The sequence below is a fragment of the Aulostomus chinensis genome, chromosome 4 (genome assembly GCF_037954235.1).
Source record: "Aulostomus chinensis isolate RoL2024-O1b breed Wild chromosome 4, RoL_Achi_v1.0, whole genome shotgun sequence".
NCBI lineage: Eukaryota > Metazoa > Chordata > Actinopteri > Syngnathiformes > Aulostomidae > Aulostomus > Aulostomus chinensis.
Window position 1 is genome coordinate 11,954,756 of NC_141323.1, and position 26,218 is coordinate 11,980,973.

At 46.7% G+C, this 26,218-nt stretch overlaps 1 protein-coding gene and 2 long non-coding RNA genes across 3 annotated transcripts; 1 reads left to right on the forward strand and 2 right to left on the reverse strand.

The window, feature by feature from the left end:
* Nucleotides 1-534: 534 nt before the first annotated feature.
* Nucleotides 535-25,998, forward strand: ppfibp1a (PPFIA binding protein 1a). The gene is made up of 25 exons (XM_086201825.1): nucleotides 535-689; nucleotides 9,865-9,944; nucleotides 11,401-11,606; nucleotides 12,928-13,008; nucleotides 14,063-14,176; nucleotides 14,533-14,643; nucleotides 15,966-16,058; nucleotides 17,386-17,485; nucleotides 18,677-18,738; nucleotides 18,814-18,874; nucleotides 19,694-19,812; nucleotides 20,019-20,092; nucleotides 20,566-20,602; nucleotides 20,755-20,908; nucleotides 21,592-21,727; nucleotides 21,823-21,945; nucleotides 22,241-22,391; nucleotides 22,468-22,579; nucleotides 22,669-22,757; nucleotides 22,905-23,027; nucleotides 23,104-23,229; nucleotides 23,752-23,940; nucleotides 24,467-24,616; nucleotides 24,696-24,761; nucleotides 24,848-25,998. Exons 2-25 carry the CDS (start codon nucleotides 9,881-9,883, stop codon nucleotides 24,932-24,934), a joined length of 2,628 nt encoding a protein of 875 aa, XP_086057951.1. The 5' UTR covers nucleotides 535-689; nucleotides 9,865-9,880; the 3' UTR covers nucleotides 24,935-25,998.
* On the reverse strand, nucleotides 10,823-14,642 carry LOC147262703 (uncharacterized). The gene is made up of 3 exons (XR_015112463.1): nucleotides 14,486-14,642; nucleotides 11,995-12,093; nucleotides 10,823-10,896 (listed from the first exon to the last, which is right to left on the reverse strand). It is a non-coding gene; the product is annotated as an uncharacterized LOC147262703 (long non-coding RNA).
* On the reverse strand, nucleotides 14,706-22,214 carry LOC147262704 (uncharacterized). The gene is made up of 3 exons (XR_015112462.1): nucleotides 19,647-22,214; nucleotides 15,485-15,548; nucleotides 14,706-15,243 (listed from the first exon to the last, which is right to left on the reverse strand). It is a non-coding gene; the product is annotated as an uncharacterized LOC147262704 (long non-coding RNA).
* Nucleotides 25,999-26,218: the final 220 nt, after the last annotated feature.

Consider the following 26,218-nt stretch of genomic DNA (forward strand, 5'->3'; position numbering starts at 1 on the left):
GTGTATTTTTCTGACTTTTCCAACCTTTAACTTTTGGTTTCTGATACACAAAGCTTGTTTTCTATCAAGAACCAGTGGAGGAATTGAAAACAAACTCTGCTGAAAACTCCTCTTTCATACTGTATTCCGCTTATTTCTGGTGTTTCAAGCGTCTGTAAATAGAGATGGGAGCAATTTGCCTACATTAGACCGTTTAATAGGTTTATAATTTGCCGGAGAGGCCGCCAGTGTTTTGTACGCATGCGGGCGTCAAGTCAAATTAATATTAAACAAAACTTCCGTTAAATATTTTCAAAATAAGGCACGTCTCCAGTTGTTACTGATTATCCTGGCATTTTGGCCAATCCCCGATAAAACCAACAATAATACATGCTTTTCTCTTCAAACTTTCCTTCCTCGTGCTTAATGAAGTTACGTGGCATCTGAAGAAATACTTACTCCATTTTGAATGTGAACTTTTATTTTGAAGCCACTTAAAGACAGCTTCCTCCGGGTCCCTGACTGAGTCCGCGCAGCTTGACGCCGCTACGTTCTTCCCTCAAGCCGGGATGAAAACTTCACTTCTCAGTGAAACTCAATGGGGAGGAGAACGCCGACAATGAAGCCGCGCTGAAAACCATCTGAAAGTGTTCGGAGGACGGCCACCAGAGACTGCGGGAGCCCTTCTGCCTCGTTTTCCCTCGAAAACTGTAAGTTTTCTCCAAAAAAACAAAAACAAAAAACAAAAAAAAAACCCTCTGTTTGTTTTGCGGGTTAAAGCTAAGTTCACCGCGCTAGCTTAAAGTGTTAAAACCCGACAGAAGTATGCTAATTTCCCGCTAACTCTAGTTTAGTTTTAGCTCCCAGGTCCAAACAGGGGGTTTCGCTCATATTGCAAAAGTAATATTAGTTTTAATTATGTCACTTAAGAGTTTTCTGTCTGTGCCGTTACTTATCATATTTACAGCCTGTCCTTGTTTATTGTTATTCATCATTAAGTTGGCCATGTACTGCAGCCAATATACCCTCGGCATTTCAATTAGAAGCATGTTCCGTATTTGCTCCATCAACGGCGGCTATAGCTGCTCTTTAATTTCTCAATGACCTGAAAAAGAAAAAAAAAACACCTTCAGGGCTGCACGGTAATATCGTTGCTTGCAGATATTTGTAAGTTCTTAATATATCGGAGTTGTTCTGACGAGCTCAGCAGGTTTGGTTGTCTTCTCAGGAAGTGAATCGGAATTGTGGTCTGTTCCTGGTGTGGTGGGAACGAATGAAAACTGCAACTTTTTCCCATTTACAATGGCCACATCTGTTTTTCAGCACTGTTATGCATCCCAGCTCGATCAAAGTATGCATGTAGTCTGTGTCGGAGAGCGATTTTTCTCCATGTTTTTCTGTTGGTGTTTGTTTTAATTTTAATTCTGTATGGCTCAGAGGAGACGAAACACCTATCAACGCCGACACAGGGCTCATACGATCTTGAAAACATGGGCACGCCTGAAGAAGTTATGGTCTGCTAAAATGTATGGGGGGGGGGGGGGGGGAACTCATAGGAACCCTGCTCACACAAAAACACAAAGTTTTTTTGATGCATCACATGCTTAAATACACATTTAATCAGACTTGACATGTTGATTGGAGCATCACATGTTTATTACACATGATCCCACCTCCAGTCAGGTGCAGTCAGCCTCCCAGGAACAACACAAAGACGGCTTTGCTCCTGCTCCAGCGTCCACTTCTCTCACAGACGTATGCCGCCTTTGTGCGGATAAATCTCTGGACTATATTCAGTTGTTCAGCCAGAACGTCCTCCTGAGGCGCTGTGTGACCTGCTCGCAATCTGTCTGATGACGTGCGGGCTCCGAGGCTGGAAAGCGGGACAAAGGATTTTTATGCTGACATCATGCTGCCACAGTCAAATATTTCACACACACGCCAGCTGTATCTGATACAGCGATAACTTCATAAAACACATTTTTGCTCTATGATTGTTGGACTGACCAGAGCTGAATCTGTAATTCAGGCTGCAGGTATGTTTGCCTTTCAGGTGATGAAATTAAATCCAGGCTGGTTTTTATTAGCAGCAAACCTGACGGGCCTCTAACGGGATTTCCACTTGTTTATTGACACCGCTCGTCCAGAAAATTGACAGGGGTCCTTCTATCGCCGTGACCTCGCCGGCATTCCTGGCATTCCTGCTGTGGAGCGTTTCTTAAAAAGGAGGGGTGACACTTTTAAGTCACATGATGTATGGAGACGTTGACATGCTTTTGAGATTTAATTAAAATCTTAACTTCATTTGAAGCATTCAGTCATATGAGCATAATTAAAGGCTGAATTTTATGTCTGAACCGCTCAAGGTCATCTCTGACCAGTTGCGCTGGGAGGTTGGGTGCCTTTTTCTTTTTTTTTCTCCAGTGCTTTTCGTTGTGCTGGGATTACTGGGAGGAAGACATTTCTCCTGAATGTGCCAGGAAAGGCTTCCTGACAGGATGAAGCGAGGATCTTCCTGAGTGTGGGGATGTCCATGCTCCAACCCTGTTTATGGTTTTATCCAGCAGAAGACATCACATTTTAAGTCGTACTTCACCCTGAAAGATGTAGCGTATAGAACCAATAAGTCACCTCTGTTTCACCGTACGGAGGCGTTGGCTCAGAAATGTCCCGATCTTTAGTGGCCAGCCCTGATTGAAGGACCAGTGGCTCTTTGAGGCTGAAGTTGTGCTTTGCTATCTTCTGCGTTTGCAGCAGCAGCTCCACTGTTCCGCTCTAATTAGGAGTCCGATTTTATACCTAGTAAGGGAAGCTGCTGCTCTGCTACCACTCTGATAACAAAAGCAATGAAAGCTGGTTTTTCTAAGCTTACTGTGCTCCCTTACTCACTTCTTCCATCACCCCCCCCCCCATGTGATTTCTGCCTGATGTAGTTGAGGCCACGTGGAAAAAACTGTAATGACATGGGATCAGTGTGGCAGAGCTACCATGTGAGTGCCAGAGACACAAAGAGTTTCTTGTGCAGTGTCTTAATGTGACGGCTGCAGAGATATAAAGCGCTTGTTTAACGTCTGTTGTCGCTGTCTGACCTCAGACCAGCGCAGGCTGAAAGTCCAGCGGTCCGTCTCTCGGGGGGGACGTGTAAACAAAGGCATGGTGTTTGACTGCAGGTTGGCTTTCACACGGGACTGCTTCCACGAGTCCACGTCCCTCTGGACATCCACGTTATCTCCTCATGTCTTGCTGCTCCACTGCTGTTATTCCAGGGACACTAAACCTGACAAAGTTAGTAGATACTTGATTTATTACTTCTTGTTTTTAAGTAGTTTGAGTCATTCTTCAACCTAGAATTCTAAACTTGTGGGGTGCCCCCCCCCCCAGCATCTCCAGTGTGAAGATTTGTGGCTTTTGTTTTAAAATAAACTGTCGGCTTCCTCCCGCCGCTCTGAGATCTGACATCATCGCATTGCCCATATTTCCTTGTTCCATATTGAGATTGTGATTACATTTAATCGCAATTTAGAACCTCTTGTTTGCTTGCTTGTTGCTCCTCCTCAAACGTCTTGAACCAAAGTGACTTGGTTTTATCTTTCTTACGTCTCTCTTTCTCCCATTCCATCAAAACACAAGAGCGCCATTGTGAACGCAACGTTCGCTTTGCCTCAGTCGTGAAGGTTCAGAAACTGTGACTGAATTTACATCTTAGTAACGCCTCAGCATATCCAGCACCGCTGTCAGAACATTGAAGCGAGGGAACATCTTTTGGAGGAGCAGCATTCCATCCTTCCAACAGACTTGTGGTGACGCTTTTGGTTTTTCCTTTAATTTGTCACCCCAGAATAGCAAATTATGAAAACCCATCGAAAGCAGCTTCTTTATTACTTGTACTGAACAGCATTAAAAGCCTCAGACGGAACCTCAGCTCGCAGAGGCTTGGCTGTGCTGCCACACTCAAAGTGACTCCGTCTACAATTTTAACTCTGCCTGTACTGTGCTACTACTTCGGCCAGCTGAATTCTAAAATACACATCTGCACCACAGCTGGAACTGGGTCACTAGAGCATGAGTGATGGAGGCACCAGTGGAGGCGTGTTTTTGTGTGTTTGAGACCAACCACTCGGTGCAGGGGTAAATAATCTCAGCCTATTTTCTTTTCAGAAGCATTGTCCATCCCCCTCTGTATGTTTTCCCCGCCATCTGGTTGAAGTTAAAATGTCCCGTCAGCGTTAGACAAGTCAACAGCGATTCCCTGAATGATACGTCTGTCTATGAAACATCGGGGTCAATGGCACTGATGCCTTTTTAACAAGCTGGTTTGATCGTATTGTTGGGAACGGAGCCATAAAGCAGTTGTCCCCCATTATGTGGTTTTACACAAGCAGACTTGCTGTCAGAGCGTCGAGCCTCAAACCAGCCGTATTCACAACATGAGGCGATTAAAATGTCACGGTCGGGAAAGAGTTGAGTTTGAAGGAGCTGACACTTTAACTGGGTTTTGTTCTCGTCTTTGTAATATGAACATTTGGTTCTCGGTACCTGGCAGGAGGCCGAGGCTCGCCAACCAGAAGCTGTCAGACGGAAGTGGACAATGTAGTTTCGCCGTGTTAAACGTATTTTAATTTGTGGTTAAACCTGAAGCAGAGTGTAGGATATGCAAGGAAACAACATGGTTAGTTTGAACTTTTGTTTCCCCCGGTGTCAACACATTTCATGAAAGAGAGTTTCTAGGTTCATCTGCTCTTAGGGTTCAGCTGGACAAAAGCTTCCAAGAACTTGAAGAGTTGCAGGTCGATTCCCGCCACCCCGGTGACTGTGTGATTGCAGCAACGCCATGAAGCACTTTGAGGTATAAAATGAGTCCATTTACACAGGCTATGTTTACGTGGTAGCTTATAGAACACACGCACGTTCCTGTTTACATGCAACAGCGCAAAGTCCAACCCGCGACGCAGGACCCAGATTACATCCCTACATTCTACGTTGGAGTTTCCTTCCAGAATTTGACCTGAAACCATTTCTGTCCTGTTGTGACTGCGCTATGTTTTGAGTGTTGTGGTTTGTAACACTCGCCGGAAGCTGGAGCATCCGTCGTAAAGCAGTTTGACTGCTGCACGTGTGGCAGAAGCGGGACGTCATAGCGTGATTAAGCTGTAGCCATGTTTACAGTAATCAGCGATCAATGTCGTAATACCCCACTGAACTTAATTTGATCATTGCCAACTCTGACTGCAACCTTGTACAGTTTGTCTTTGTTAGAAAAGGCTGTTTTCATGGCTCAGAATTGTGTCTTTAAACGTGTTAATACGGAACGCACAAATGAGCTATGATTCAGTCGCGGTGGCCAGTGACTGATTTTCAGTTTCTTGCGCTACAGAATGCTACACTGTAGAGCTCAACTGTCCAGCACAGAAGCAGAAGAGTAAAGAAAGGATGGGGTTGAGCTGAGCCCATATGGATCCATTTAAAGAAGTCTGCGTCTTGCCCTTTAGAAGTGGACACTGATGGAACAATACGTCACAGAGGAGTAACGTGTACCAGACGTGGGCTCACAAAAACATACTCACTGTTCATCGGTGGTTGTTTTCCTTTTCAGTGCCTAACAATGCCACTTCCAACTGTGTAGAGTCCTCACATGATTGTATTTGAAGGGTGGAGGGAAGAGGCTCCCCGGGGGCAGTGGGTGGGTGGGGTGTCGGTACCAGGCACTAAAGTTTAGATTTTGTAAGAGTGGACCTGCTCAGGAATGTGGGACGTGTTCACTCCTACGCCAAGATGTTATCACTCATCATTACTGGCGCTTCCACACGTTGAAGGAGCGGTGGACGCTCACTGGTGGCCAGAATTCCCAGTGCTGTAGAGGACAGAATATCAGTGACACAGAACCTGCTGTGTTCTGTTGTCTGTGCCACACCAGTTCCAACAGCAGCCTACAGGAGTCTCATGTCATACCTGTGTCATGACCTAGGAGGTCCAGGAGGTCATGTGTTTGGTACCGTTTGGCTGTCAGCAGAATGACAAACTATAACGCTGATTTTCACCAAGGTTCTCAGTGGAGAGGAGCTGTGGGTCGAGGAAGACCCAAGTACATTTTTAGAAAGATTAGTCACTCTTTTTGTCTCAAAACATCTCAGGGACTTGGAGTTACTGCGCAGGCTGTGACGAGGCTTCCAGTTTTGATATTTTTGCAACAGACTCTCGTAACTGGACATGAATTTTTTTTTTTTTTCTCCCTCCACATTTGCGAGTCCCGTCCTGAGGACTTAAACGCAAAATGGCTGAAAGTTTGCCTCGGCGATTTGAAAACGATGAAAATCAGCCGTGATTGTGCAGACTTGGCTGTGTTTCGTCTCTGGAGAAACAAACAAACGGAGCCGTGCCTCACTGTTTCCGTCACAGTTGTCTCTACTTGACTGCTTGTCGTCTTGTGTTTCTCCGTGTGCAACAATGTCAATAAGAGCCAGATGATTAGGATCAGTGTTTGGTGACCACTAGCCGTGATATTGCTGTGTGAGATCGGATGTCAGAGGAAGTGGATAACGTCTCAGCGTTGCATTTGAAAGCTTCTATTTTTCTGCATCAGGGGCAATTTCAAGTTTTATATCATTTTCTGCCTCGTGACCGTTCATGTAATTTCTGCTCTGATTCTTTCTCAGAAGTAATCAGCCCTAAATTAGAAGTCGTATGCGAACGGTTAAGAAGCTGCTTTCTGAATGTGACTTCATTTTTTTTTTTATAAACCTCAAATCCCTGAATGTAAATCAGCTTTTATTAGAAGACAGACAGAGGAGATGAAAAGCAGCTCCAACAAAAATGAATTAAGCAAACTCTGATTTGTTTGATCTTAAAATGTTTTCATACCATTTGTCTCTACCCCCGTTGTTACACGCGGACTATTGGACTCAGCTGGATTGTTGAGACGTCCCCCTGTTCATGTAATTTGTTGTTTTCAGTGTTCATGGGGGGAGAAAAAATATTTGGATTCTCAGCTAAACATTTTTCTGGAAGAGAGAGGGCTTTAGGTTTCTCCCACGGGGGTGAAAACAAGCAGCTGACAAAATACGGCTTCCACCCCGGCGAGAGGCGCTGATGGTTTTCCATCACACTGCAAAATACCTGCTGAGGCAAACATGAGTAGAGCCATGCGTGTTTGTGGCTCTCCTCCACCCTCAATCCTCCAAGGAGGTCATTTGGAAAGCAGGTTGACTTAAATTTGGATTTGAGGTATTTTATGACATTCTCATAAAGTTGTTTCTGCTTTTAAGATGCCGTGAAATTAAACGTTTTCAGTTTTTATTGTTCATTTATCCCCTGATATGTCAAAAACATCAGAATATTTACACACCAAAACTCCTGTCCTGTCTCCTTCTCTAGAAACTTCAAGTGTTTTCTCTGTAACTTTGTACTGGCATGGCTGTAAAGCAGTGGAAACTTGTTTTTACTCTCACACAACCCCACAAAATGTCTCTGTTCACTATCACAATTTGACCTATTTGGTCTGATAACATTTGGAAAGTCTGATGAGCCTCACAATGGAGTTATTCATCCACCTTTGCTAGCAGAGAGCTAATCTCTTTAAACAGATTCTGCATATAAATACTGAATCTGTAGGCAAGGGAGTAAATGTTGGGACAGGCAAGCTTCTGGGTTCTGTTTTCTGTTCGAGTAGCTTTGACCAATCACGTCGCTCGTGTCCACGTAAACAGTTTGTGTAGAGTGTGAAACAGATGGAAGGCATCTCCCGAAATGCAAGGTTGGGAATAAAAATGGTTGAAGTCTGACAATTTAACTTTTCATGAGTGATTTTTTTAATTAATTTCACCTGCATGTATGCCTGAGTGCAACTTTTGAAGCAGCCTGCCGGTATCTGACATCTTTTACCTCAGACTGTAAACAATGAGGCGCAAAGAGCCGCGTGTGTGATTAGAAAAGACTAATGGACCTGCCGAAAGACCAAAAACATACGAGACGTGTCGTCGATGTCCCGTACGTCTGGTGTGAGTCCTCTGCTTATGCTGATGTAAACGCCATCAGGGGGGTTGTAAAGGACACAGTGTGACTCTTGTGTGGACGCGTCTTGGTAATGAATGTTAATGATACATGGACCAGTGCTAACATATAGTAACGTGCACAAGGAAGAAAGCTCTTTGATTGCAACACCATACTCAAGGCCTCCTTGTGTTGACAGCCGCCCCCCCCCCCCCCCCCCCCACACACACACACACACACACCCCTGCTCCTCATATTAAGGCCGCCCCTTAAATTACTCTCTTTTTGCCCATTTTCACCCTGCTGGGTGTGACACCCTGACCCCAGAGTGGGCGGAAATGAAGTAAACCCTGCAGTCCCGTCGTGTCCCGTCCCGTCCCCCCCCAACCATGGGACCTCAGAACAAGCAGAGCTCTGTCTTTATGTTAGTTCTGGCATTTCTCCCCACACACGTCCCGCCCCCCTAGAGCCTGTTTGAAGTGACGAGCAGTCAATGGAAGCGAAGGAGCGACATGTGATAAGTGTTTTAAATTCAGTCGTCATGGGGATGCAGCCCAACTTTGTTATGGAAGTTTGGGATGCCATTCATGCCGATGCCACAAGTCCCCAGACCCCTGGGAAAATAGTGCCATTATTCCAGAGAGGAGCCTTCCCATGAGCACCCGTGACTGCCTGATTGCCTGAAATGAGGCCTTTTGGTTAACAAGTCCCAGTGATGACTTTGTTTTTTGTCTCTCGGGCAGACACAGATGGTCTGGTGTTAATTTGATGCATTTAGAGAGGAAGAGAAAGAGCTCAGCATGATTATTTTCATGATTTCTATTTGGGTACAGCCTAAAGCTGGCACTTGAGTCGGGGCAAATCACTGCTCAGGGGAAACACAATAAAAAAGAATCATTGTTTTCACCAGTGATTCATCAGACACCTGTTTTCTTCACCGATCAATTTGTTCCGCAGATAAAATCTTAAGCGTATTTACCTCCCAAACCCTGAGTGATATACAAATTAGCGGTGCAGCTGTTTAGCATGCCCATGGTTCTGTCGGTAATGTGAAAATTGGGTCACAGTCGTGGATTTTGTTTAAGGGGAAGAAAAACATGCCCGGCAAACGGCAGCAAGACATAGAGAAACTCCCACTGAAATGGAAAAATAACAGTGACTTCTGTGCTTTTCTGTCTTTTTATGGTTGCTGTTTACACCATTATCTTTAGCCTGTGCTCTCTTAGTAAGTCCGGGCCTTAGGAACCATTCATGTATGCAGAACCGAGAAAGTCTGTGGGTCACATGTGCAAGTTGCTATTGAATGGTCTGTTTTTTAATGGTCTGGACTGTGTTTCTAATGCTGACGTATTCCTTTGTCTTGAGTATTTTTGGGATGTTGAAAGGTCACTGGACAAACGTAAGAAGGAAATCCTCATGAATCCAAAGACAGAAACTGTTTCGGTGTTTTTTTGTTTTTGCTTTGAAAGAATTTCATTGTGACATTAACTGATATACTAACCAGTAAGTGCTTATATGGATGTTGGAGAATCCAGGGCTTCACTCTGAGACAAAAATAACCTCTTAACACCCAAAGTCTGAGTTTCTGTGACAGCTGTATTAGATCCTGGTCCCGTCTGGCTTTGAATCCAACTGAAAATGACCTGCGTTGAGAAGGTGAACTGTCACATTCGGGTGGTCTCTCCTCAGTTGCTGGGGTTCCACAAGCATTTCGGTCTCAAATATCTGTGTGTTGGAGCGTTAGGAGGATTCCCCCCCCCCCCCGTACAGTTGCTGGATTTCCAGAACTCTGTTACTCCTAACCTCCAAGAACTCTTAGTCTTTGATGGATCCTCCTTCCCGTCTCCGTCCTCTTTCCCCCACCACTCATTCTCTCGCCCTCTCTTTTTTTTCTTGCAGAACCATCGAGTAGAAGATGATGTCTGACGCCAGCGAGATGTTGGCGGCGGCGCTGGAGCAAATGGATGGGATCATAGCAGGTAACACTTGGACCACAGCAGTTTTTTCAAGTGGGCATGGCGCACTGTGGGCTTGAGCCACATCTGGAAACCATTAGAATGTGCGCTGAGAATTGTCCACGAGATTACAATGTGTCCTTCTCATTCCCCTCCTACCTGCTGTTTAATGTAGTCCTCCTGAAACCCTAGTGCTAGAGAGATCAGTCTCCTTCTGACTTCACTGCATTCCTGCATGAGAAATCAAACTTTCCATTGTCTCCGCCGTGACGGAAACTAATGATTATTCAAGCTTTGTGGAGTACAAATCCATGCTTTGGAACTTTTGGCTGCTTTCTGTATACTTGTGCCGCTGCAGACGAGCAGAGCAGACTTCAGCTTCAGAGTCCCCACTTTTCCGCTGATGTGTGTAATTATAGCGTTGACCTTTCCAATGGGAACGAGGCAGCTGATCACATGACGATCCCAGAGCGCGCGCGCCCCCCCCCCCCCAGTTTCCGCAGAAACAGCAGCCAGTCATCAAACCCCCCCCCCACACACACACACACTCCCTCACTGGTGTGGGGAAGCCGTGATGGTGTGGATGTTTGTTTATGTGGCTCCCTCATTGTTACCTTTGGACATGATTGTCACGGCTGACGTTTTAGACCGTTGACGGACGGCTGCAGCGTGCTCACCAAACACGCCGCTGCTTTTACGTCCCAAGAAAATCCCAAAATATAGTTCGTAGTATTGCTCAGTTTTAGAAAAGCTTGCCTGCTCAGTGTAAGAGGGAAAGAGGAGCGCCTAAATGACTGGAGGTTCAAAGCCACTGGGAAAGTTTGAAGATTAACTTGGTTTAAATACTTTATCAATTAAAGAGCACTAATTACATCACATATTGTTGACAAAGACGTGGGATGAGATCTGCTCACATGCTGTCTCTGGCCTTGCTCCTTGATGAAACTGTCTTGTGTCAAGAACTGCAGAAAAAAGCCTGGAGAGAAGAAATAACAAAAAGTTGAAGACAAATTGACAGCTTTGGCTGCTTATTATGGTTAACCACGCAAACAAATTAATACCAAGTGTTGCCATGTAATCATAACCTGCCATTTTTACTGAGAGAATTATCCTGCGGCCGAAAGACTTCTTGTCATTTCTCAACATCTCTTTTTATGCCTCAGCGGCGGCGACAGCATTGTGTTTTGAGGTTGCCGGTCTTGTTGTTGACAAATCACTGAAACGCCTGGAGGGAATTTCTGTTAATGACACACAAACGTCTATCAGGCTCATGAGGATGAACCAAAACGATTTTTTGTGGTCAAAGGTCACTCTTACATCAGACGCGTGCATTATCGGGCCAATTTTGTTGATATCTCAGGAAAGCCGTGAGGGAATGTCTTCTAATGACCTGAAGATTTCGGTGGTTGAGGTCATTGTCCCCTCACTTAAATACGATATCTCAAGGATCCCACGATGGATTTTCTCTCTCCCTCTACAGGCTCCAAGGCCATGGACTACTCCAACGGGCTGTTTGACTGCCAGTCACCCACCTCACCCTTCCTGGGTGGGCTGCGGGTTCTGCACCTGCTGGAGGACCTGCGGGCGGCGCTGGAGCTGATGGACAACGAGGAGAGGGACAACCTGAGGTGTCAGATCCCGGATTCCACTGCAGAGGGGCTGGCAGAGTGGCTGCAGGGACGACTGGTAAAACAACCCCCTTGCTGTCCATGTTTGGTCCGACGTGTGTGTTTGTTGAACGGAGGATAATCTACTCTGTGTATATGTTTTGATAGTTTAGGAGAGTCTGTAAATGGAATCCTAACACGTGGACTCTTTGCTGACGTGCTTGGTGCTGATCAGATTCCTCGTGCTGCGACTGGAAAATATCACCCTACTGCACGTTTTGGGAATAACTGATGTTTTGGCATTTCTGTGTCGTGACGGGGAAGATTGATGTCTTTTGCATGTTTTAAAATGTGGGATAGTACGAATAATAATATCTGCTTTGCATCTCGTGTTCCTTCGCCTTCACCGTGACTGTTTAATGTAAACGTGCTGTTGTGACGTGTGTTGCGAGGGATGGAGTTCCTACCCGAGTCCGTCGCGCAGGGAAAAGTTTCCATCATCCAAACTAATATTTGAATCAGACTGAAGCTTTTGTTTGTCTTCCCATATGGTTTCCTCTCTCCATCTGTGATACCGGAGAGAAGAATTTGTGTTTGATTCAATTTTCAAATCAACTGCATGTGAGAGCAGCGTCGGCCCTCACGTGTTTCTCTATCTTGAGTGGTTCTCCGAGGGGAAAACTGCACTTTGTATCTTCCTGTTACGTGTTTGTCTGTTTTTTTTAAATGTTTTTACAGTCATAAAAAAACTTTGTTTAAAGGGAAAAAGTTAAAAGAATATAGAATAACAATCCATAGAATGAATTAACAATAAGAGTGACAATCAAACAGGAAATCAGGAAAAAGGTCCCGGAACTTTTCTCACAATAAAGACAAGAAAAGATTGGAAAATTCATGGAAATTTGCTTTAAAAACACAGGTGTTTTGTTGTGTTTGTGATTCAGTACAGATCTGCAAAAATCTATCAGTTAATCTGATTTTACTTAAATAAATATGGGATTTTAAAGTACAACCACCTCGCTTGTCATAAATTTCCATCAGACATGTTGATCCATTCTTATTTTCCTTGCGTACGCAGATGTTTCGCAGGGTGTACGGCCATGAAAACTTCCCTCAGCGTCATGGAACTGTCAGTGAAATTTATTGATCCAAATCTGTGTGAACGGTGCCGTTACAAAACGCCTGTTGCTGAAGTCTGGTGTGTGTTTTCATTTTGGCTCCTCAGAGAGACCCTTGTATTTCAACATGACAGCTGAAGGCCGCCCCCCACCCACACACACACACACACACACACACTCACTCTTCTATTGTTTATTCATGAGAACTCGTCTCTGAAGTAATAACAGTTTTATTTAAATATTACAGCCGTTCTAATCAACTCTCATTGTTTGTCATCTCAGACTAACGGCCACAGCTCAGAAGCCGTCTACCAAGAACGCCTCTCACGACTGGAGAGTGACAAAGAATGTCTGATTCTTCAGGTGTGTGAGTGCGAAACAATCACGTCGAAATGGGCACTTGAGTAGTGAAGAGCCAGCTTCCTGACCTTTTCTACCATTTTGTTTCCGATTAGCCTTTATTTTTCCTGCAATTTGCTACAAATATAAGGTGATACTTCACCCAAAAAGTATCTTTTACTTCACTTGAGCTCACAAAGACTTTTCCAGCTCGTCACCACTGTGGACAAGCCTGAGCGAGTTTGATCAGCTGATGGCACCAGCTCGTCGCGCTCGGTGCTATTGTGAGCCTACTGGAAGTGTTAAAAGTTTGTGTTGAGCCCAAAAAAAAGCCAAAACGTGGATTTCTGTGCATTCAGCTGGATAAAGAAGATGTGGACTACACTTGACGATGTGTTTGTGAGTTTCTAAATGGACATTAATGGACAGTTTTACTGCGGTTTGTAGTTGGTGGCCCCGGGCGGCGTTAGCCTCAAGCTAAATATCCATTGCTGGCTCTTTCTGCACACTGAAAGGATGCAGCGCTGAGGAAAACAGGGCAAAATAAACATTTTTGGCTTTAACTTAATAACTCTCAGTCTCTTCATGGTATTCAAACCAGATTAATGTCATGGGTTGATATTTACTCCCTAAAAAAGGTGGCACTTCTGTGACATCATCACTTCTATCGAGCTCTTATCTGGTGATCGAGGCTATGAATCACTCAGAATTTGGTGTAACTCGATTTTAAAAATTGAGTTTTCCCTGATAAACAAAACATTCAATATTGAATAAGCAGCAAAGCTTTGTTTGAGTGTAACAGTTAATCTGGTTTGATTGACAATAACCTCACAGTTCCTATTGGATTTAGTGCATCTGTCTGATTGGTCCTCAGAGGTACAGGAGCCCCGCCCCCTTCCAAAGAGACAAACGTGTCTTTCATGTCAAAAAGCTACTGAAACTCTCAGAGGATGTCCTAATTTGTGTATTTGTTTACCTGTAAGACTTTTTTCAGTGTGGCCTTGGTGAACCTATGTAGCCTCTGAGTGCTGTTGAGTTCACCAAGCCTGGTTAATGGAGATGTCTCACTGCTTTCCAGGTGAGTGTTCTTACAGACCAGGTGGAGGTGCAAGGTGAAAAGATCCGGGACCTGGACAACTGTCTGGAGCAACATCGCGAGAAACTAAATGCTACTGAGGAGCTGCTTCAGAAGGTAAGAGTACGCACAGAAACTGTCAGAGGACCAGGGAGTCCAGTTCTAGCATTAATGTTAGCTGTGCTAGCTTAGCCACTGGTAGCACTAGCGGGAAGTCCCCATATCGTGCCTGAACTGCATCATTGTTTTTGTGTTGAAATATGAGATCATTTTTAAAATGTTTTTGTGTCCTCTTGTAAATGCGTCTGTCGTGCTTTGTGTTCGTAGCACGTTTACAAACGTGTCCCAATGTGACACAAGGACTTAGGATTGTTCACCACGGCTCGAGATGAATAGAACATCAACCCGTCTCTCTTTAGAACTCACCACAGAACACGACTGCATCTGTACCAAGTGTGTGTCGCGTCCCACAGGAGCTGCTGAACCGGTCGACGCTGGAAACTCAGAAGCTGGAGTTGATGACGGAGGTGTCCAGCCTGAAGCTGAAGCTGACGGCTGTGGAGAGAGATCATAGGGACCATGAGGTAGACCACGGCCCCTGACCATGACCCCACCCCCTCACCCCCTCCAAGCCTGGGATCAGGGACACTGGAGTTGCACCTGTTGTATTTGATGTGTCGCTGGTTCCTGGCGGCTGCCCAGTTATTGTTTGAGAGTCATTAAGGTCCGTCTCACTTGGCCGGAGGGCCGACTCAGATGTGTCATGTGCTGCTGCTTGCTGGGTTCAGCTACTTAAAGGGTTACAAAAGAACCCTAAACACCCCGGCAGCTTCCTGCCCCCCCCCAGCATCTAGAAGGCTGGGAAAGTTAAAGTTTTTCCATACACCCTGTCCACTCGCAGCAACATATATTTGGAGAATATTATGAGGTGTTTCCAGACCGTAAATGTTTCAGGAGAGTCGATTCGCCTGCCAGCGTTTGTTTTTGTTTCCATTTCAGCTCCATCAAGTTTTTCATCCAATCGCTCTGATTGGTCTGTTTGTTAAAACTTTAACACCAGAATGACCCATTGTGGGTCAAAGGTCACTGTACTTCAGTGTCACAGCGTACGGACGTTTCTCTTCTGGAGGCAACCGTTACTGAATCGTGGATCTGTAGCAGTCCAGAACGCAGAGATTCATTTTCTGTAAAAAAGAAAAAATGGATTTTATAAAACACAAACAGCAAACCTTTAAAATAATAACTTTTAAATCCAAAAACAAGTTACAATCCTTTTTTTTACAGATAATAACAGTGAACAAAAACAAGAACATATGATAAAAGCTGAATGTTTTGAAATAAAACAATGAAGAAAATCCATCTGATACAAAGGGGTTTGAAGAAGAGATTTAACTGAAAATCTTGAGTTTGCCTGTCTGAGCTCACCAGAAGGGGGAGTTCCACCACTGGGGGGCTGGAACTGGAGGGTCCGAGGGTTTTGTCCATAAAGCTGCAAACAATTACAAACGGATTTAAAAAAAAACAAAAAAAAAAACAGTCAAAACAAACAAATCATAGAAAAGAGCTCCATATTGGAGTCTGATTCCTTCTGATGCGTCGCCGATGTTGTCTCATGACATGTGGTCCTGTTTCCTTTACAGTTTAGAAAATACATTTCACTTCCAAAACACAGTAAATGAGTCCAGGATGTGTCTCCATGTGAAAAAGGAGCTTCTCAGGTTTGTTCCTGAGGGACGCCAGGCTGAAAAGTTCTCTGCCTTTGGCTTTAGTTCTCCCCCCCAAAGCAGAAACAACAGAAACCTGTACCCCCCCCCCCCACACACACACACACACACACACACACTCACACACCCCGGTGCTGCAGGTTTCATTCTGAATTTAATGGGAGTTCTTTCCTCCTCCCCAGGGCTTGTACCAGGAAATAACGGACCTGCGGTTTAGGGTGACTGACATTGAGAATGAAAGAGTGCAGTGTGAGAAGAAACTCAAGGCAACCAAAGTGAGTGTGCGCCGTTTTCTTCTGAAGGTTCCCCACTTAACGCAGACCTCAGTGGTTTACATTGGAGCAGCGGTCAGCAACCTTTTCCAACTCGAGTTCACCTGACGTTTCAGCAGAGAAAAGCCAGACCTACAAATTCACAGTGAGAATTGGGATATTTTATTGAAATTACAAGGATTTTATAGTTGGTTTTGTTTTTGTTCTCTCCCCCCCCCCCCCACAACATAAAGGTCACATTTGAATTCAGTGGAACTGACGAGCTGATCAAATCTAAACTCCATCCAAAAAACAAGCGTTTTAAAAGCCAGGCTGGTTTTAGAGACTCAGGCGTGGCGGCGTTTTTAGTTTTCTGACTGGACTTCCCTCAGCACACAAATATTGTGGTCATGGTTGACGGCGAAAAGGTTCTCGGAGGTGCGAGCGGTTGCTGACCGCTGCTTTGGGTGAAACATGATCTGGTTTTAAAAAAAACAACAACAACAACAACCTGTGACTACTTCAGTGATGTCGTTTCTCTGCTCCTCCTCCTCCTCCTCTGCTGTGAATGTAACATCTTTCTGCGACATGCTAACGTGTCAAGCGTCCAAAGCGGAACACTGAGCGGTTCACTGGAGCTGAGGTGAACAAGGTTTAATCTCCAGCCTGCACTCCTCTTCTTTCTGGCCCTTAAGATCTTCTAAACCTGCACAAACCTGCTTTCCTGACTTTCACCACACTCGCCGTAAGTGCTTCCACCTGTACTGGCTCCACCACGTGCTCAGTTCAGTCATGCTGTTGCTTGGGGCCGTTGTTTTACTTACAGTGAGCATGTTTTTCTTTTTATTTCGCATTTCTCTGGTCATAAAGCTTCATATCTTTCTTAACAGCAGCTTTGGACAGAGACGGCGTGTCTAAGAACCACAGTGTGTTTGTTACCTAGTGAACACAGAGTTGAAGGAACTAACCAAGTAGCTCACTGACCCAGTTACTAACCCATTCCTAGTAATACTTGATGGTAGTAAATGAACAGATGCTTAACTTGTTGTTAGCAGGACATTTTAGTAACTAATGGACGGATTTTGCCGGAAAGAACACAGTGACATAGTAATTGACTCTTGGAGCGACCCGGATTACGTTGTAGATCCTGGACGTTGAAGGCTGTCACGCACCAGACCGTCTTCCTGTTTATGTTGGATAACTCTCTCATGCTTAGTAATCTGTGTCTGGCCACTGAGAATTTGTAATAAAAAAATCTACCAAGTCTAAATCAGTGCCATTTATCCTCTTAAGCCTGATTCCCCCGATACAGATTTGGGAATGCTGACTTCCTGCGGTCTATCCTGTCTAGGAGGAGCTGCAGTTGCTGCAGCGGGAGCTGGAGGAGCGGGAGGTGGAGCTGAGGAGGCTGAGGGTGGAGGGCCCCCATGGAGCTGAGGCTGGAGAGAGAGGTGGGAGCAGGTTTGATAAATGTCTGGACGACTATTTCACCGAGTCCAGCTCTTGATAAAACAGAGGGATGGATGAGGATTAGTAAAATACGCCCCTGGCATTCCAGCAGCACCCGGCCGGCTTCACCCAGTAATTATTATTCACTGTCTTACATTTCAGACTGTCTAAACTATCATGAGACTCCTCATCTGTGCGTGGGTCCGTACCAAACATGTCTGAACTCTACTCCTCCTCCTCTGACCTCCTTTATCTGCCTGCCCGCTGGAGGAATGCTGTTGAGTTCAAGGGAACAGGAACCCCGTATACACTTGATGTACACCCCGGCCCGATGAGGGTATTCGCTAAAGCTCAGTTTTAACAACGGCGACCGCTTGTTTGTTTGCGCATTTCGAATCATCACATGAGAACATCAGTTTGGCTGAAACAACGCTTTGGCATTTTCTTGAAGTGCTTGTTGCCGTTTTTCAAAGAGTAAAAGTACAAAAAGGGGAGATGGAAAAACGCCCTCTGACTTCTGACTGACTGGCATCTTGTTGGATTATTCCCAAATCTCGTCCTTGTCTCCGTCTGGACAACATTCAACATGGCCGACGCCAGCTTGCACCAAAGAACAACTCGGCCAAATGAGATGAATTCCTCAAGAGTTGTGTCCGTTTTGTTTTTTTTAACTGGTAGATGGCCAAGACAGTCTCCTGGTTTATTTGCCCTTCCTGTTTGTGCTGAGAAGTTTGACGTGTGATTTTATTATTTTACTGGCTCTACTGGCGACTCTTTTCTTCTTTTCGCTTGTTTGTTGTTAAGCAGCTTGTAGCTTTAGCAAGAAAAGTATACAAATAAAGACTATTATCATCACTGGGTCCGCCCCCCTCTTAGGAGATGATTTATTTAGAAGTGACTGCGCTAAGTGGTGACTGGGGCTTCCTAAGGTGAGTGGAGGATTTTCAGCAGGGTGGATTATTTGTTCTGGGTCCGACCCAAGTAGTTAAATAAACCTCAGTCTGGCACAGGGAGAGGCCACCCTGGCTCTTATACGGTATACACAGAATAGATGGCCTCTCACTTTAGCGTCTTCAAGTAATCTATTTAATATTTAGTCTGAGCTTGTTACTTCAGCGCCGTAGTAAATTCTTTTGACGTCAACAGGAACAAACTGGAAGCGTGTTTTTATTGTTTATCTCCCCCCCCATCAGATACAGAAATGTTGAAGATGAAGATGGTGTTGGATTCGTTGATGTCGACCAACGACGAGAAGGTACCGACATCCCGCCGCTGCTCTCCCTCCTTCTAAAGTAGGCGCCGCTCTGACCTTCCCTGCGTTTATCTACAGGAGCGAAGGATTAAAGAGTTGGAGTCGTCACTCGCAAAGAAAGTTCAGGAGCTGGTCAAAGGTCAGACTGCGTCTCAGGATCAATAATGTGGCTCATGATCGATGGCTGACTGTGACACCAGTGACAGCGAGTCAAAGCTGATGTAAAATGATGGTGTAAATCTTCACATCTGCGTCGGTGAACAGTCGTCAATGTTTTTGATGAAACACTGAATAACAAACACACTGGAGGAGCTTCAAGCAAAACACGGTGTTTGCTGGTGCTGCAGGAACGAGTCCTCAAACCCAGAGACAAGTCTGTCTCGCTGGACGTGCGGGTCCCTCATCTCACACTCTGGGGGTTTTGAATTGGTTTTCTGTCAAATGTCTGAGTGTGGGCCACACGAGCTGAAGATACCTCACACGAAAATTAGAGAAAACAAACAAACCGAAAACAAATTAAATGAATTTCAAGGCTTTTAAGGTGTTAAACAACACTTGTCAACAAGTGGCTGAACGAGTTGGTTGAGGGTCTCAAACGTCATCACGCTCAGAAGCGCGCCTTGGTGACGGGGAAGTCGTGCATCCGTCTGGTGTTCATTTACAGCCGTGAACGTTAACTTTAGACTTCCAACCACTGCATCTCATCTGCTTTTTAATCCAAACTGCAGTGTAATAATCCCCCGGAGGAGGGAACTCCCACGTTGGCCCGCATCATTCCTGCAGAACTCTGTTGATCTGGACTTGAGGGACCTCTTTTTTAACAGAAGCATTTCTCTGTAATGGGAACTGGTGTTTTTGCAGCCTTTTGTACTCCTACTGTATTTGGCTGCGCCGCTGGACTGTGAACTGACCTCCAGTGAAACCCCGTCCCTCACCACTGTTGTACCTCTCCTCTCAGAGAGGTCGAAGGAAGACGACTACGACGATATCCCAGATGATCCCCCGCTTCCTGTTGCCATGGAGGTGGATCAGGTCACCCTGGCGTTGGAGGGGGAGACAGGAAGGAGCTCCGACGAAGTAAACACAACCTCTGTCCAAACAGTTTGCACACAGGATGAACCCTAGACTGTAGACTTCCTCAGAGAAAGAAATTAATATCAGCTTCCCGCTCGGGGTTTCACTTAAACAGGAATTCAGAGCTGCTCTTTAGTGTATTACTTGTTGGTTTGTTGTTGAGAAAATGGGTCATTTTGATGACGTTTTAACTCTCTGCTCTGTCCCAGTCCAGTCCGTGTATAGCAGTGCTGGCTGAGATGAACGAGCTGGACAGAGAGCGGCAGTTACAGGCAGCAGAGAGGTGCGACTGCGCTAAAAGACCTTGTATGGTTACAACACACTGCTGCAACAATTACATCTCACACTTGATAGGAAGGAAAACTCAGAAGAACAAAAGCACACGATAACACGAGCTCTGAAAACCTGAGTCGTGTTTCAGTTCAGTGCAATCCTGTTTCCTTTTTTGTCTTTTTTTTTTGTTGTTGCTAATTTTATGCAAGATTTAGCCTCTTAGCCTGCCCCTCATTCTCGTTGCCTCATGTCTAGTACAGCTATCCTACAGTCCACCATTGATTTATTTGGTCTCATGGCTGCAGTTCAGGCTTTCTTACTACTTTGAATTATGCACACAGAGTTTCAATTCATACAAGCAGACACTGCAATCATGGAGGAAGACAAACAGCTTTTCATTTCCTCAGTGAGAACCGTTCACGGTCCGTCATCCTTCAGAATGGCTTGTCTCATCTCTGCATGTGTTTCTTGTTGTTCTTCCAGCTCTGTCCGTGTCCCACCGTCAGGCAGCTCTGAGCAGGTGAGACCTGCATTACTTTAAAACCTGCTGCGTGTGACTGAACCGCTCAGCGACTCAGGCTCACTGTCCTTGCCCGACACCTAGTGGTGGAATACTGATACTATATTTCTAGAGCTGTGTCTTCATCAGAGCGTCTTTCTTTCCTCTCTCAGGCTAAAATCAAATCCAGACCTGGTTCGTCTTCCCCTGTCAAACCAAACTCCAGCAGTGATGACAGTTTTGGCACCAAGAAGGCCCGTACCTCCTTCGGTCGCGGCTTCTTTAAGCTGCGGGGAGGCAAACAGACGGCCAGCTCTCCTAATCTGGGTGAGAATGAGCTCCCCTCTGTGGGATTCAGCACATTTATACTTCAGATTATTCCTCTTGTCAATGGTAACTAACTGCTGTGTTTTCACTGCGGCTGTAACTTGAGAAGATCGCACGTGGAGCGTCAGCACACCCGCGCTAGTAGGTACAGTCGACCACAGTGGCCCTGCAGCTGTGGGTGACGCAGCTGGATGCGCAGGACGCCACTGTCATGTGACCATTCGACCTCTCCATCTAATGACCAATGATCACATGACTGATTGATAGATCATCTCTCTCTAAAGCGCTGATTCCAAAACTCCAGTTGTGGCTGTTTTGTGTCAGCAGAGGCCTAAACATGCCAAACTTGGGAATTGCTGCTCTGAGGTTGTCATGGAAACAGTTTTTCATGGACATTTAGACGGTGGTTTGGGATGTTTGTGACACCGAAGCATCCGGTTGTCCCTCGTCCTCAACGTGAAACACCTGGAGTTCATGTTAGTGGTTGTGGAGGTTATCTGAGCTGCCAGTGGTGAGACGTGTCGATGGACGCGTCTCCGCACGCCAGCGCTGCTTCCTGTCATAGCTCGTCTTGTAGCGGTTCCTCTTCTAGCTGCTGTCCTGTGGTGCTTGATGCTGCTTGATTCTGGAACCAGAACCTTGTGGTGCTGAGTTCGGACTAAATGTGATATTCAATCTTCCAGCTGAGTCGGAGCGGAAAGGAACAGACCACCTGGACCTGGCCGGCGCCCCCACACGGAAATCTGCAGATGGAACTCTCCTGCCGTCCTCGCCAGAAACCAAGAAGAAGTCCAAAGGCCTGAAGAAGTTCTTCGGCAGGTAACAAGCAGGAGTCTGCGTTTGAAGTGGTGACATCATCATCTTCATCACCATCCTCCTCCTCCCTCTTGAGCCGTTGATCTTCACTCCTACAGGCTAAAGAGAAGTCACTCTACCTCCTTCAACCTGGATGATGCAGCTGAGATGGAGTTCAGGAGGGGCGGCGTCCGAGCCACAGCCGGCCCACGGCTCGGCTGGTCGCCAGAACCGAAGCACCAGTACGTGAACGAAATACTTCTCCGTTAGAGGTGCAACCTGTAGAAGCTCCTCCTCTCCACTTCCTGTGACCTACGCTGGTCCGCCTGCATTCTGGTCTGTTAAAGTGTACTGGGTCATGTGACCAGGTCCCCCTTGGTCCTACATGTCGACTGGTGTTAAAACATTAGCAGTCATGAGAGCAGGTCAAGGTTTCCTGCTGCTGAGTCAACATGAACACTTTCTTCTGTGTCTTGTTGGCGGTTTATTTGTCCAGTAATGATGTCACTCCTCTTTCTCTGCCCCCCCCCCCCCAAGTGCTGTAGACGTCCCCTTCTCTCAGTGGAGCAAAGAGGAAGTGTGTGAGTGGCTTCACGAGCAGGGTCTGGGTTTATACGTTCCTCAAGGGCAGGGCTGGATTAAATCTGGACAAACGCTGCTGCAGGCGTCACAACACGATCTGGAGAAGGTAGGAGGGAGCGTAGCGACGGCCTCACACTTGAGCCGCTTCCTGTTTGACCGTTTCTCCCTGTTGGCCTCATCAGGAGCTGGGCGTGAAGCAGGCGCTCCACAGGAAGAAGCTCCAGCTGGCCCTGCAGGCGCTCGGCTCGGACCGGGACGATCTCAAAGGCAAACTGGACCACAACTGGGTGACCCGTGAGTGTGACGTCACTTCCGACAGAGTTTCACTGACTCGCCCGGATGTTCGAATGTCAGATTAAAGCCGTGATGATGTCATGTTCCAGGATGGCTGGACGACATCGGCCTCCCGCAGTACAAAAGCCACTTTGACGAGGCTCGTGTTGACGGACGCGTGCTGCACTACATGACGGTGGTGAGCGCTCGCAACTCTCCTTCTGCTGCTCTGGCGCCTCTGGAGAGCTTGAGTGTCCCCTCTGCTTCTCTTCTGTTCCACCTGAAGCCACCCACTAAATAAATCATTCTCCCAGACACTTGGTGGTAACTCTGACTCGTTTCCCAGGATGACCTTCTGTCTCTGAAGGTGGGAAGTGTCCTCCATCACCTCAGCATCAAGAGAGCCATTCAGGTTTTACGCCTCAACTGCTACGACCCCAACTGTCTCCGGCGACGACCGTCCGATGAGGTATCACACAGAATATTATCACCCTCTCAAGCTACTCAGTGCTGCCTGCTTCATCAACTCTTTCATTTCTGCTCAGAACAACATCACCCCTGCTGAAATCTCCCAGTGGACCAACCACCGGGTGATGGAGTGGCTGCGCTCTGTGGATCTGGCTGAATACGCGCCCAATCTGAGGGGCAGCGGCGTCCATGGAGGACTGATGGTGAGGGGGTGCGGGGCAGGGGGAGAGCTCAGATGAGGGCGTGTGTTAGTCAGTGCGCTGCGTCTGTGCTGTGAGATTCCCTTCACTTCCACATCGTCTAACAAGCAGAGGAGGCGTCCCTGTCCTCTCCTCTTGTCCACGGTCAGCTGCTCTGTTGTCACTCGGCGCTCCAGATGGTCGTCTGGTCCATCAGGGATGACGTAAAGTCAGCTGTTACTTGGTGGACGTGTTTCGACGTTACAGTCAATCATCATAGGAGTTAGAAACACCGGCGAGCCCGTTGGTGATATCTGAATGTGCTTCAGGCGACTGGAGATGATAGGGACTGTGTAGAACGAGTCTGTCCGTCCTCTGAAACATTCATAGATAATCTGACCCTTCCGGGGGCGGAGTCCCGCCCTGGACCGTGACAACACACACCATGTGACTGCATCACATGAGTGAATATGAACCAAAGATGTTCTCAGTACAGATCCCCCCCCCCCCCCCCGTGATGTGTAGTCACTTCTTTGTTCCCTGAAGGTTCTGGAGCCCCGATTCAACGTGGAGGCTCTGGCCCTCCTGCTCAACATCCCCCCCAACAAAACCCTGCTGAGACGCCACCTGGCCACACACTTCCACCTGCTCATCGGCGCCGAGGCCCAGCGACTCAAGCAGGACTGCCTGGAGAACCCGGATTACACCATCCTCACCGCAACCGCCAAGGTCAAGGTAACCTCCTCAGACTCGTGAAGTTACAGCAGGCGTGTGTGTGTGTTTGCTGCCTCCTCTGAGACGGTCATGTCAGGTGATTAAGTAGAAGCTTCTGGATTTGAATGAAATGCGGTGTAAAGGTGACGTCCGTGCAGCTCCAGGACTCAGTTGTCACCTCCTTTGGGCTCAGACATGAAACTTCACTCATGAAATGCATTTTGTCTTTCAAATATTCACAAGTGGGGTCTCGAGGTCTCGTTCATCGCTTCAAGAACGTTCATTTAGCTTGTAGCTAACAGTCACTGATGGCAATGGTCTGATTCCATCCAGACGTTTGGTGAGCCACAAACAAACTACAAGGCAGTTTCGGGTGATTTAGTCTGGAGTTTGTAAACGGACATTCGTGGATCGTTTCGCTGTCAGCTTCAAGCAGGTGTAGCCGGCTCCTCCTACGTGCTGGACCCAGACACCTGTTTGTGAGAACGTGAACCCGAACAGGAACTGAACATTCCTGCATCCACTCTGTGTGTCACGACTCTTCCAGCCCAGACGTCTTTCATTTGGCGGCTTCGGCACACTCAGAAAGAAGCGCCAGGATGACGGCGAGGAGTACGTCTGCCCCATGAACATCGAAATGCCCAAAAGCAGCAGCTTCCAGCTGGGCCTCCGCGTCTACGAGGACCACCTGGACCAGGTAGGGCCGGAATCCACTTCAACTCCAGCTCAGGGCAGATGAATCAGTTTGGCTTCACGTCTGATGCTCTGTTCGCCAGATGGAGGACTCTGAAGGGACGGTTCGCCAGATCGGAGCGTTTTCTGAGGGCATCAACAACTTGACGGTGAGACTCATCCGTCCTCCGTCAAACAACTTTGCTTTTAGGGCCTTTAACCGATCAAGTCCATTCTTGTCGTCTGTGTTTGTCAGAGCATGCTGAAGGAGGAGGAGTTTTTCAGGGAGATCTCCATCTGCCCACCAGGGGGAGACGTGATTGAACCGGCCGACACCTCCTAGTGCGGTTGAGGCTTTGTGAGGCGTGTCGACCCCTCTGACCCCTCCTCCAGCCCGCCAACCAGCTGGTGCAGTGACCTCTGCCCCTCCAGTGTCTCGTCTTCATCAGCCAAAAACCATATTTATTGAAGTATAATGCATGAACTGAAGGTTTTATTGTATTCATGTAGGTCTTTCTGCTTTTATTTTACTATTGGAGTTTCTCTGTATTCAAATTACTTCCCAGCTGTTCCTTCCATGGCTGAAGGCTGTTAGTGGTACGTTAACTTTGCCCTCCCTTCATTCAAGTGTCAGAAACCTCCTCCAGTGGTGGTCAGCTGGTCAGAGTGGAGGCTCCAGCTGTCCAGAATTGTCTGTTCCCTCAGAGGAACAAGGACAAGAGAAAACCCCAGGCTGAATGTTGGTTGATGGCTGAACACCAGCAGAGGAGGTGAAGACGTGTGTGAAGGGTGGGGAACTGGTCTGACGGCGTGGAGGGACACCAGCTGGCTGAGTCAGATGACTCACCTCACCACGTTCATGTCTGTGCTTACGATGGAGCCAGGAGGCTTAGCTTAGCATCAACACCAGGCACAGGGACCTGGAGCTGCTTCTCTGTTCACCTGAGAGATTCTTACAGCACAGAACTCATCAACTACAGTGTTGTTCCTCCTGGTTCTGGTGACACACACACACAGAACTGGTGGCGGTCCTCTCGTCTGAGCTCAGTCTTGCCATGAATGTGAATTAGCGTGGATCGTCAGACGTAGGAACCATCAAAGGTACAATCTGTAGCTGATAAAGATGGAGCTTCATGTTTCACACTTCAGTCCAACAGGGGGCAGCATACAGCCACACAAGGACATGCTAACACGTGTAGCATTAGCTCAGTAGCCTGGAGTGAGAAGCACCGCGGTCCTGCTGGGTGAAGAGTGCTCCTCTCTCCTCACAGATTTTACCTTTGATATGAAAGTAAATATGAAACCAAAGTCAGTGTTTTTGGAAGGAATTCTCAATACTTTCCTTAACACCAACTATGCTGTTATTCTGTTTTTACATTTTTGGTAATAAAAATGAAGGAAAAAGCCCTTGAACTCCTCTTTACTTTCAGCAGCTTGTCACTGAGGGTTGCAGGTACTGCCTTACTGCCCGTCAGCCAATATTTACCCGTGCTGTGTGGAGACACACCGATTGTCCCATTTTGTAAACACACATTTGAGAGGACAAATAAACATTTGACCTTCTCACGATTCACCGACCAGAGCCGGTTCTGCCGTTTACTCTTCATCCCTCCATCACACACTCGCT

Coding starts and splice junctions, on each gene's coding strand:
- ppfibp1a (XM_086201825.1), top strand. CDS start 9,881: ATGATGTCTGACGCCAGCGAGATGTTGGCGGCGGCGCTGGAGCAAATG. Junction 19,813..20,018: donor CAGGAAGGAGCTCCGACGAA/GTAAACACAACC, acceptor GCTCTGTCCCAG/TCCAGTCCGTGTATAGCAGT. Junction 20,093..20,565: donor CAGTTACAGGCAGCAGAGAG/GTGCGACTGCGC, acceptor TTGTTCTTCCAG/CTCTGTCCGTGTCCCACCGT.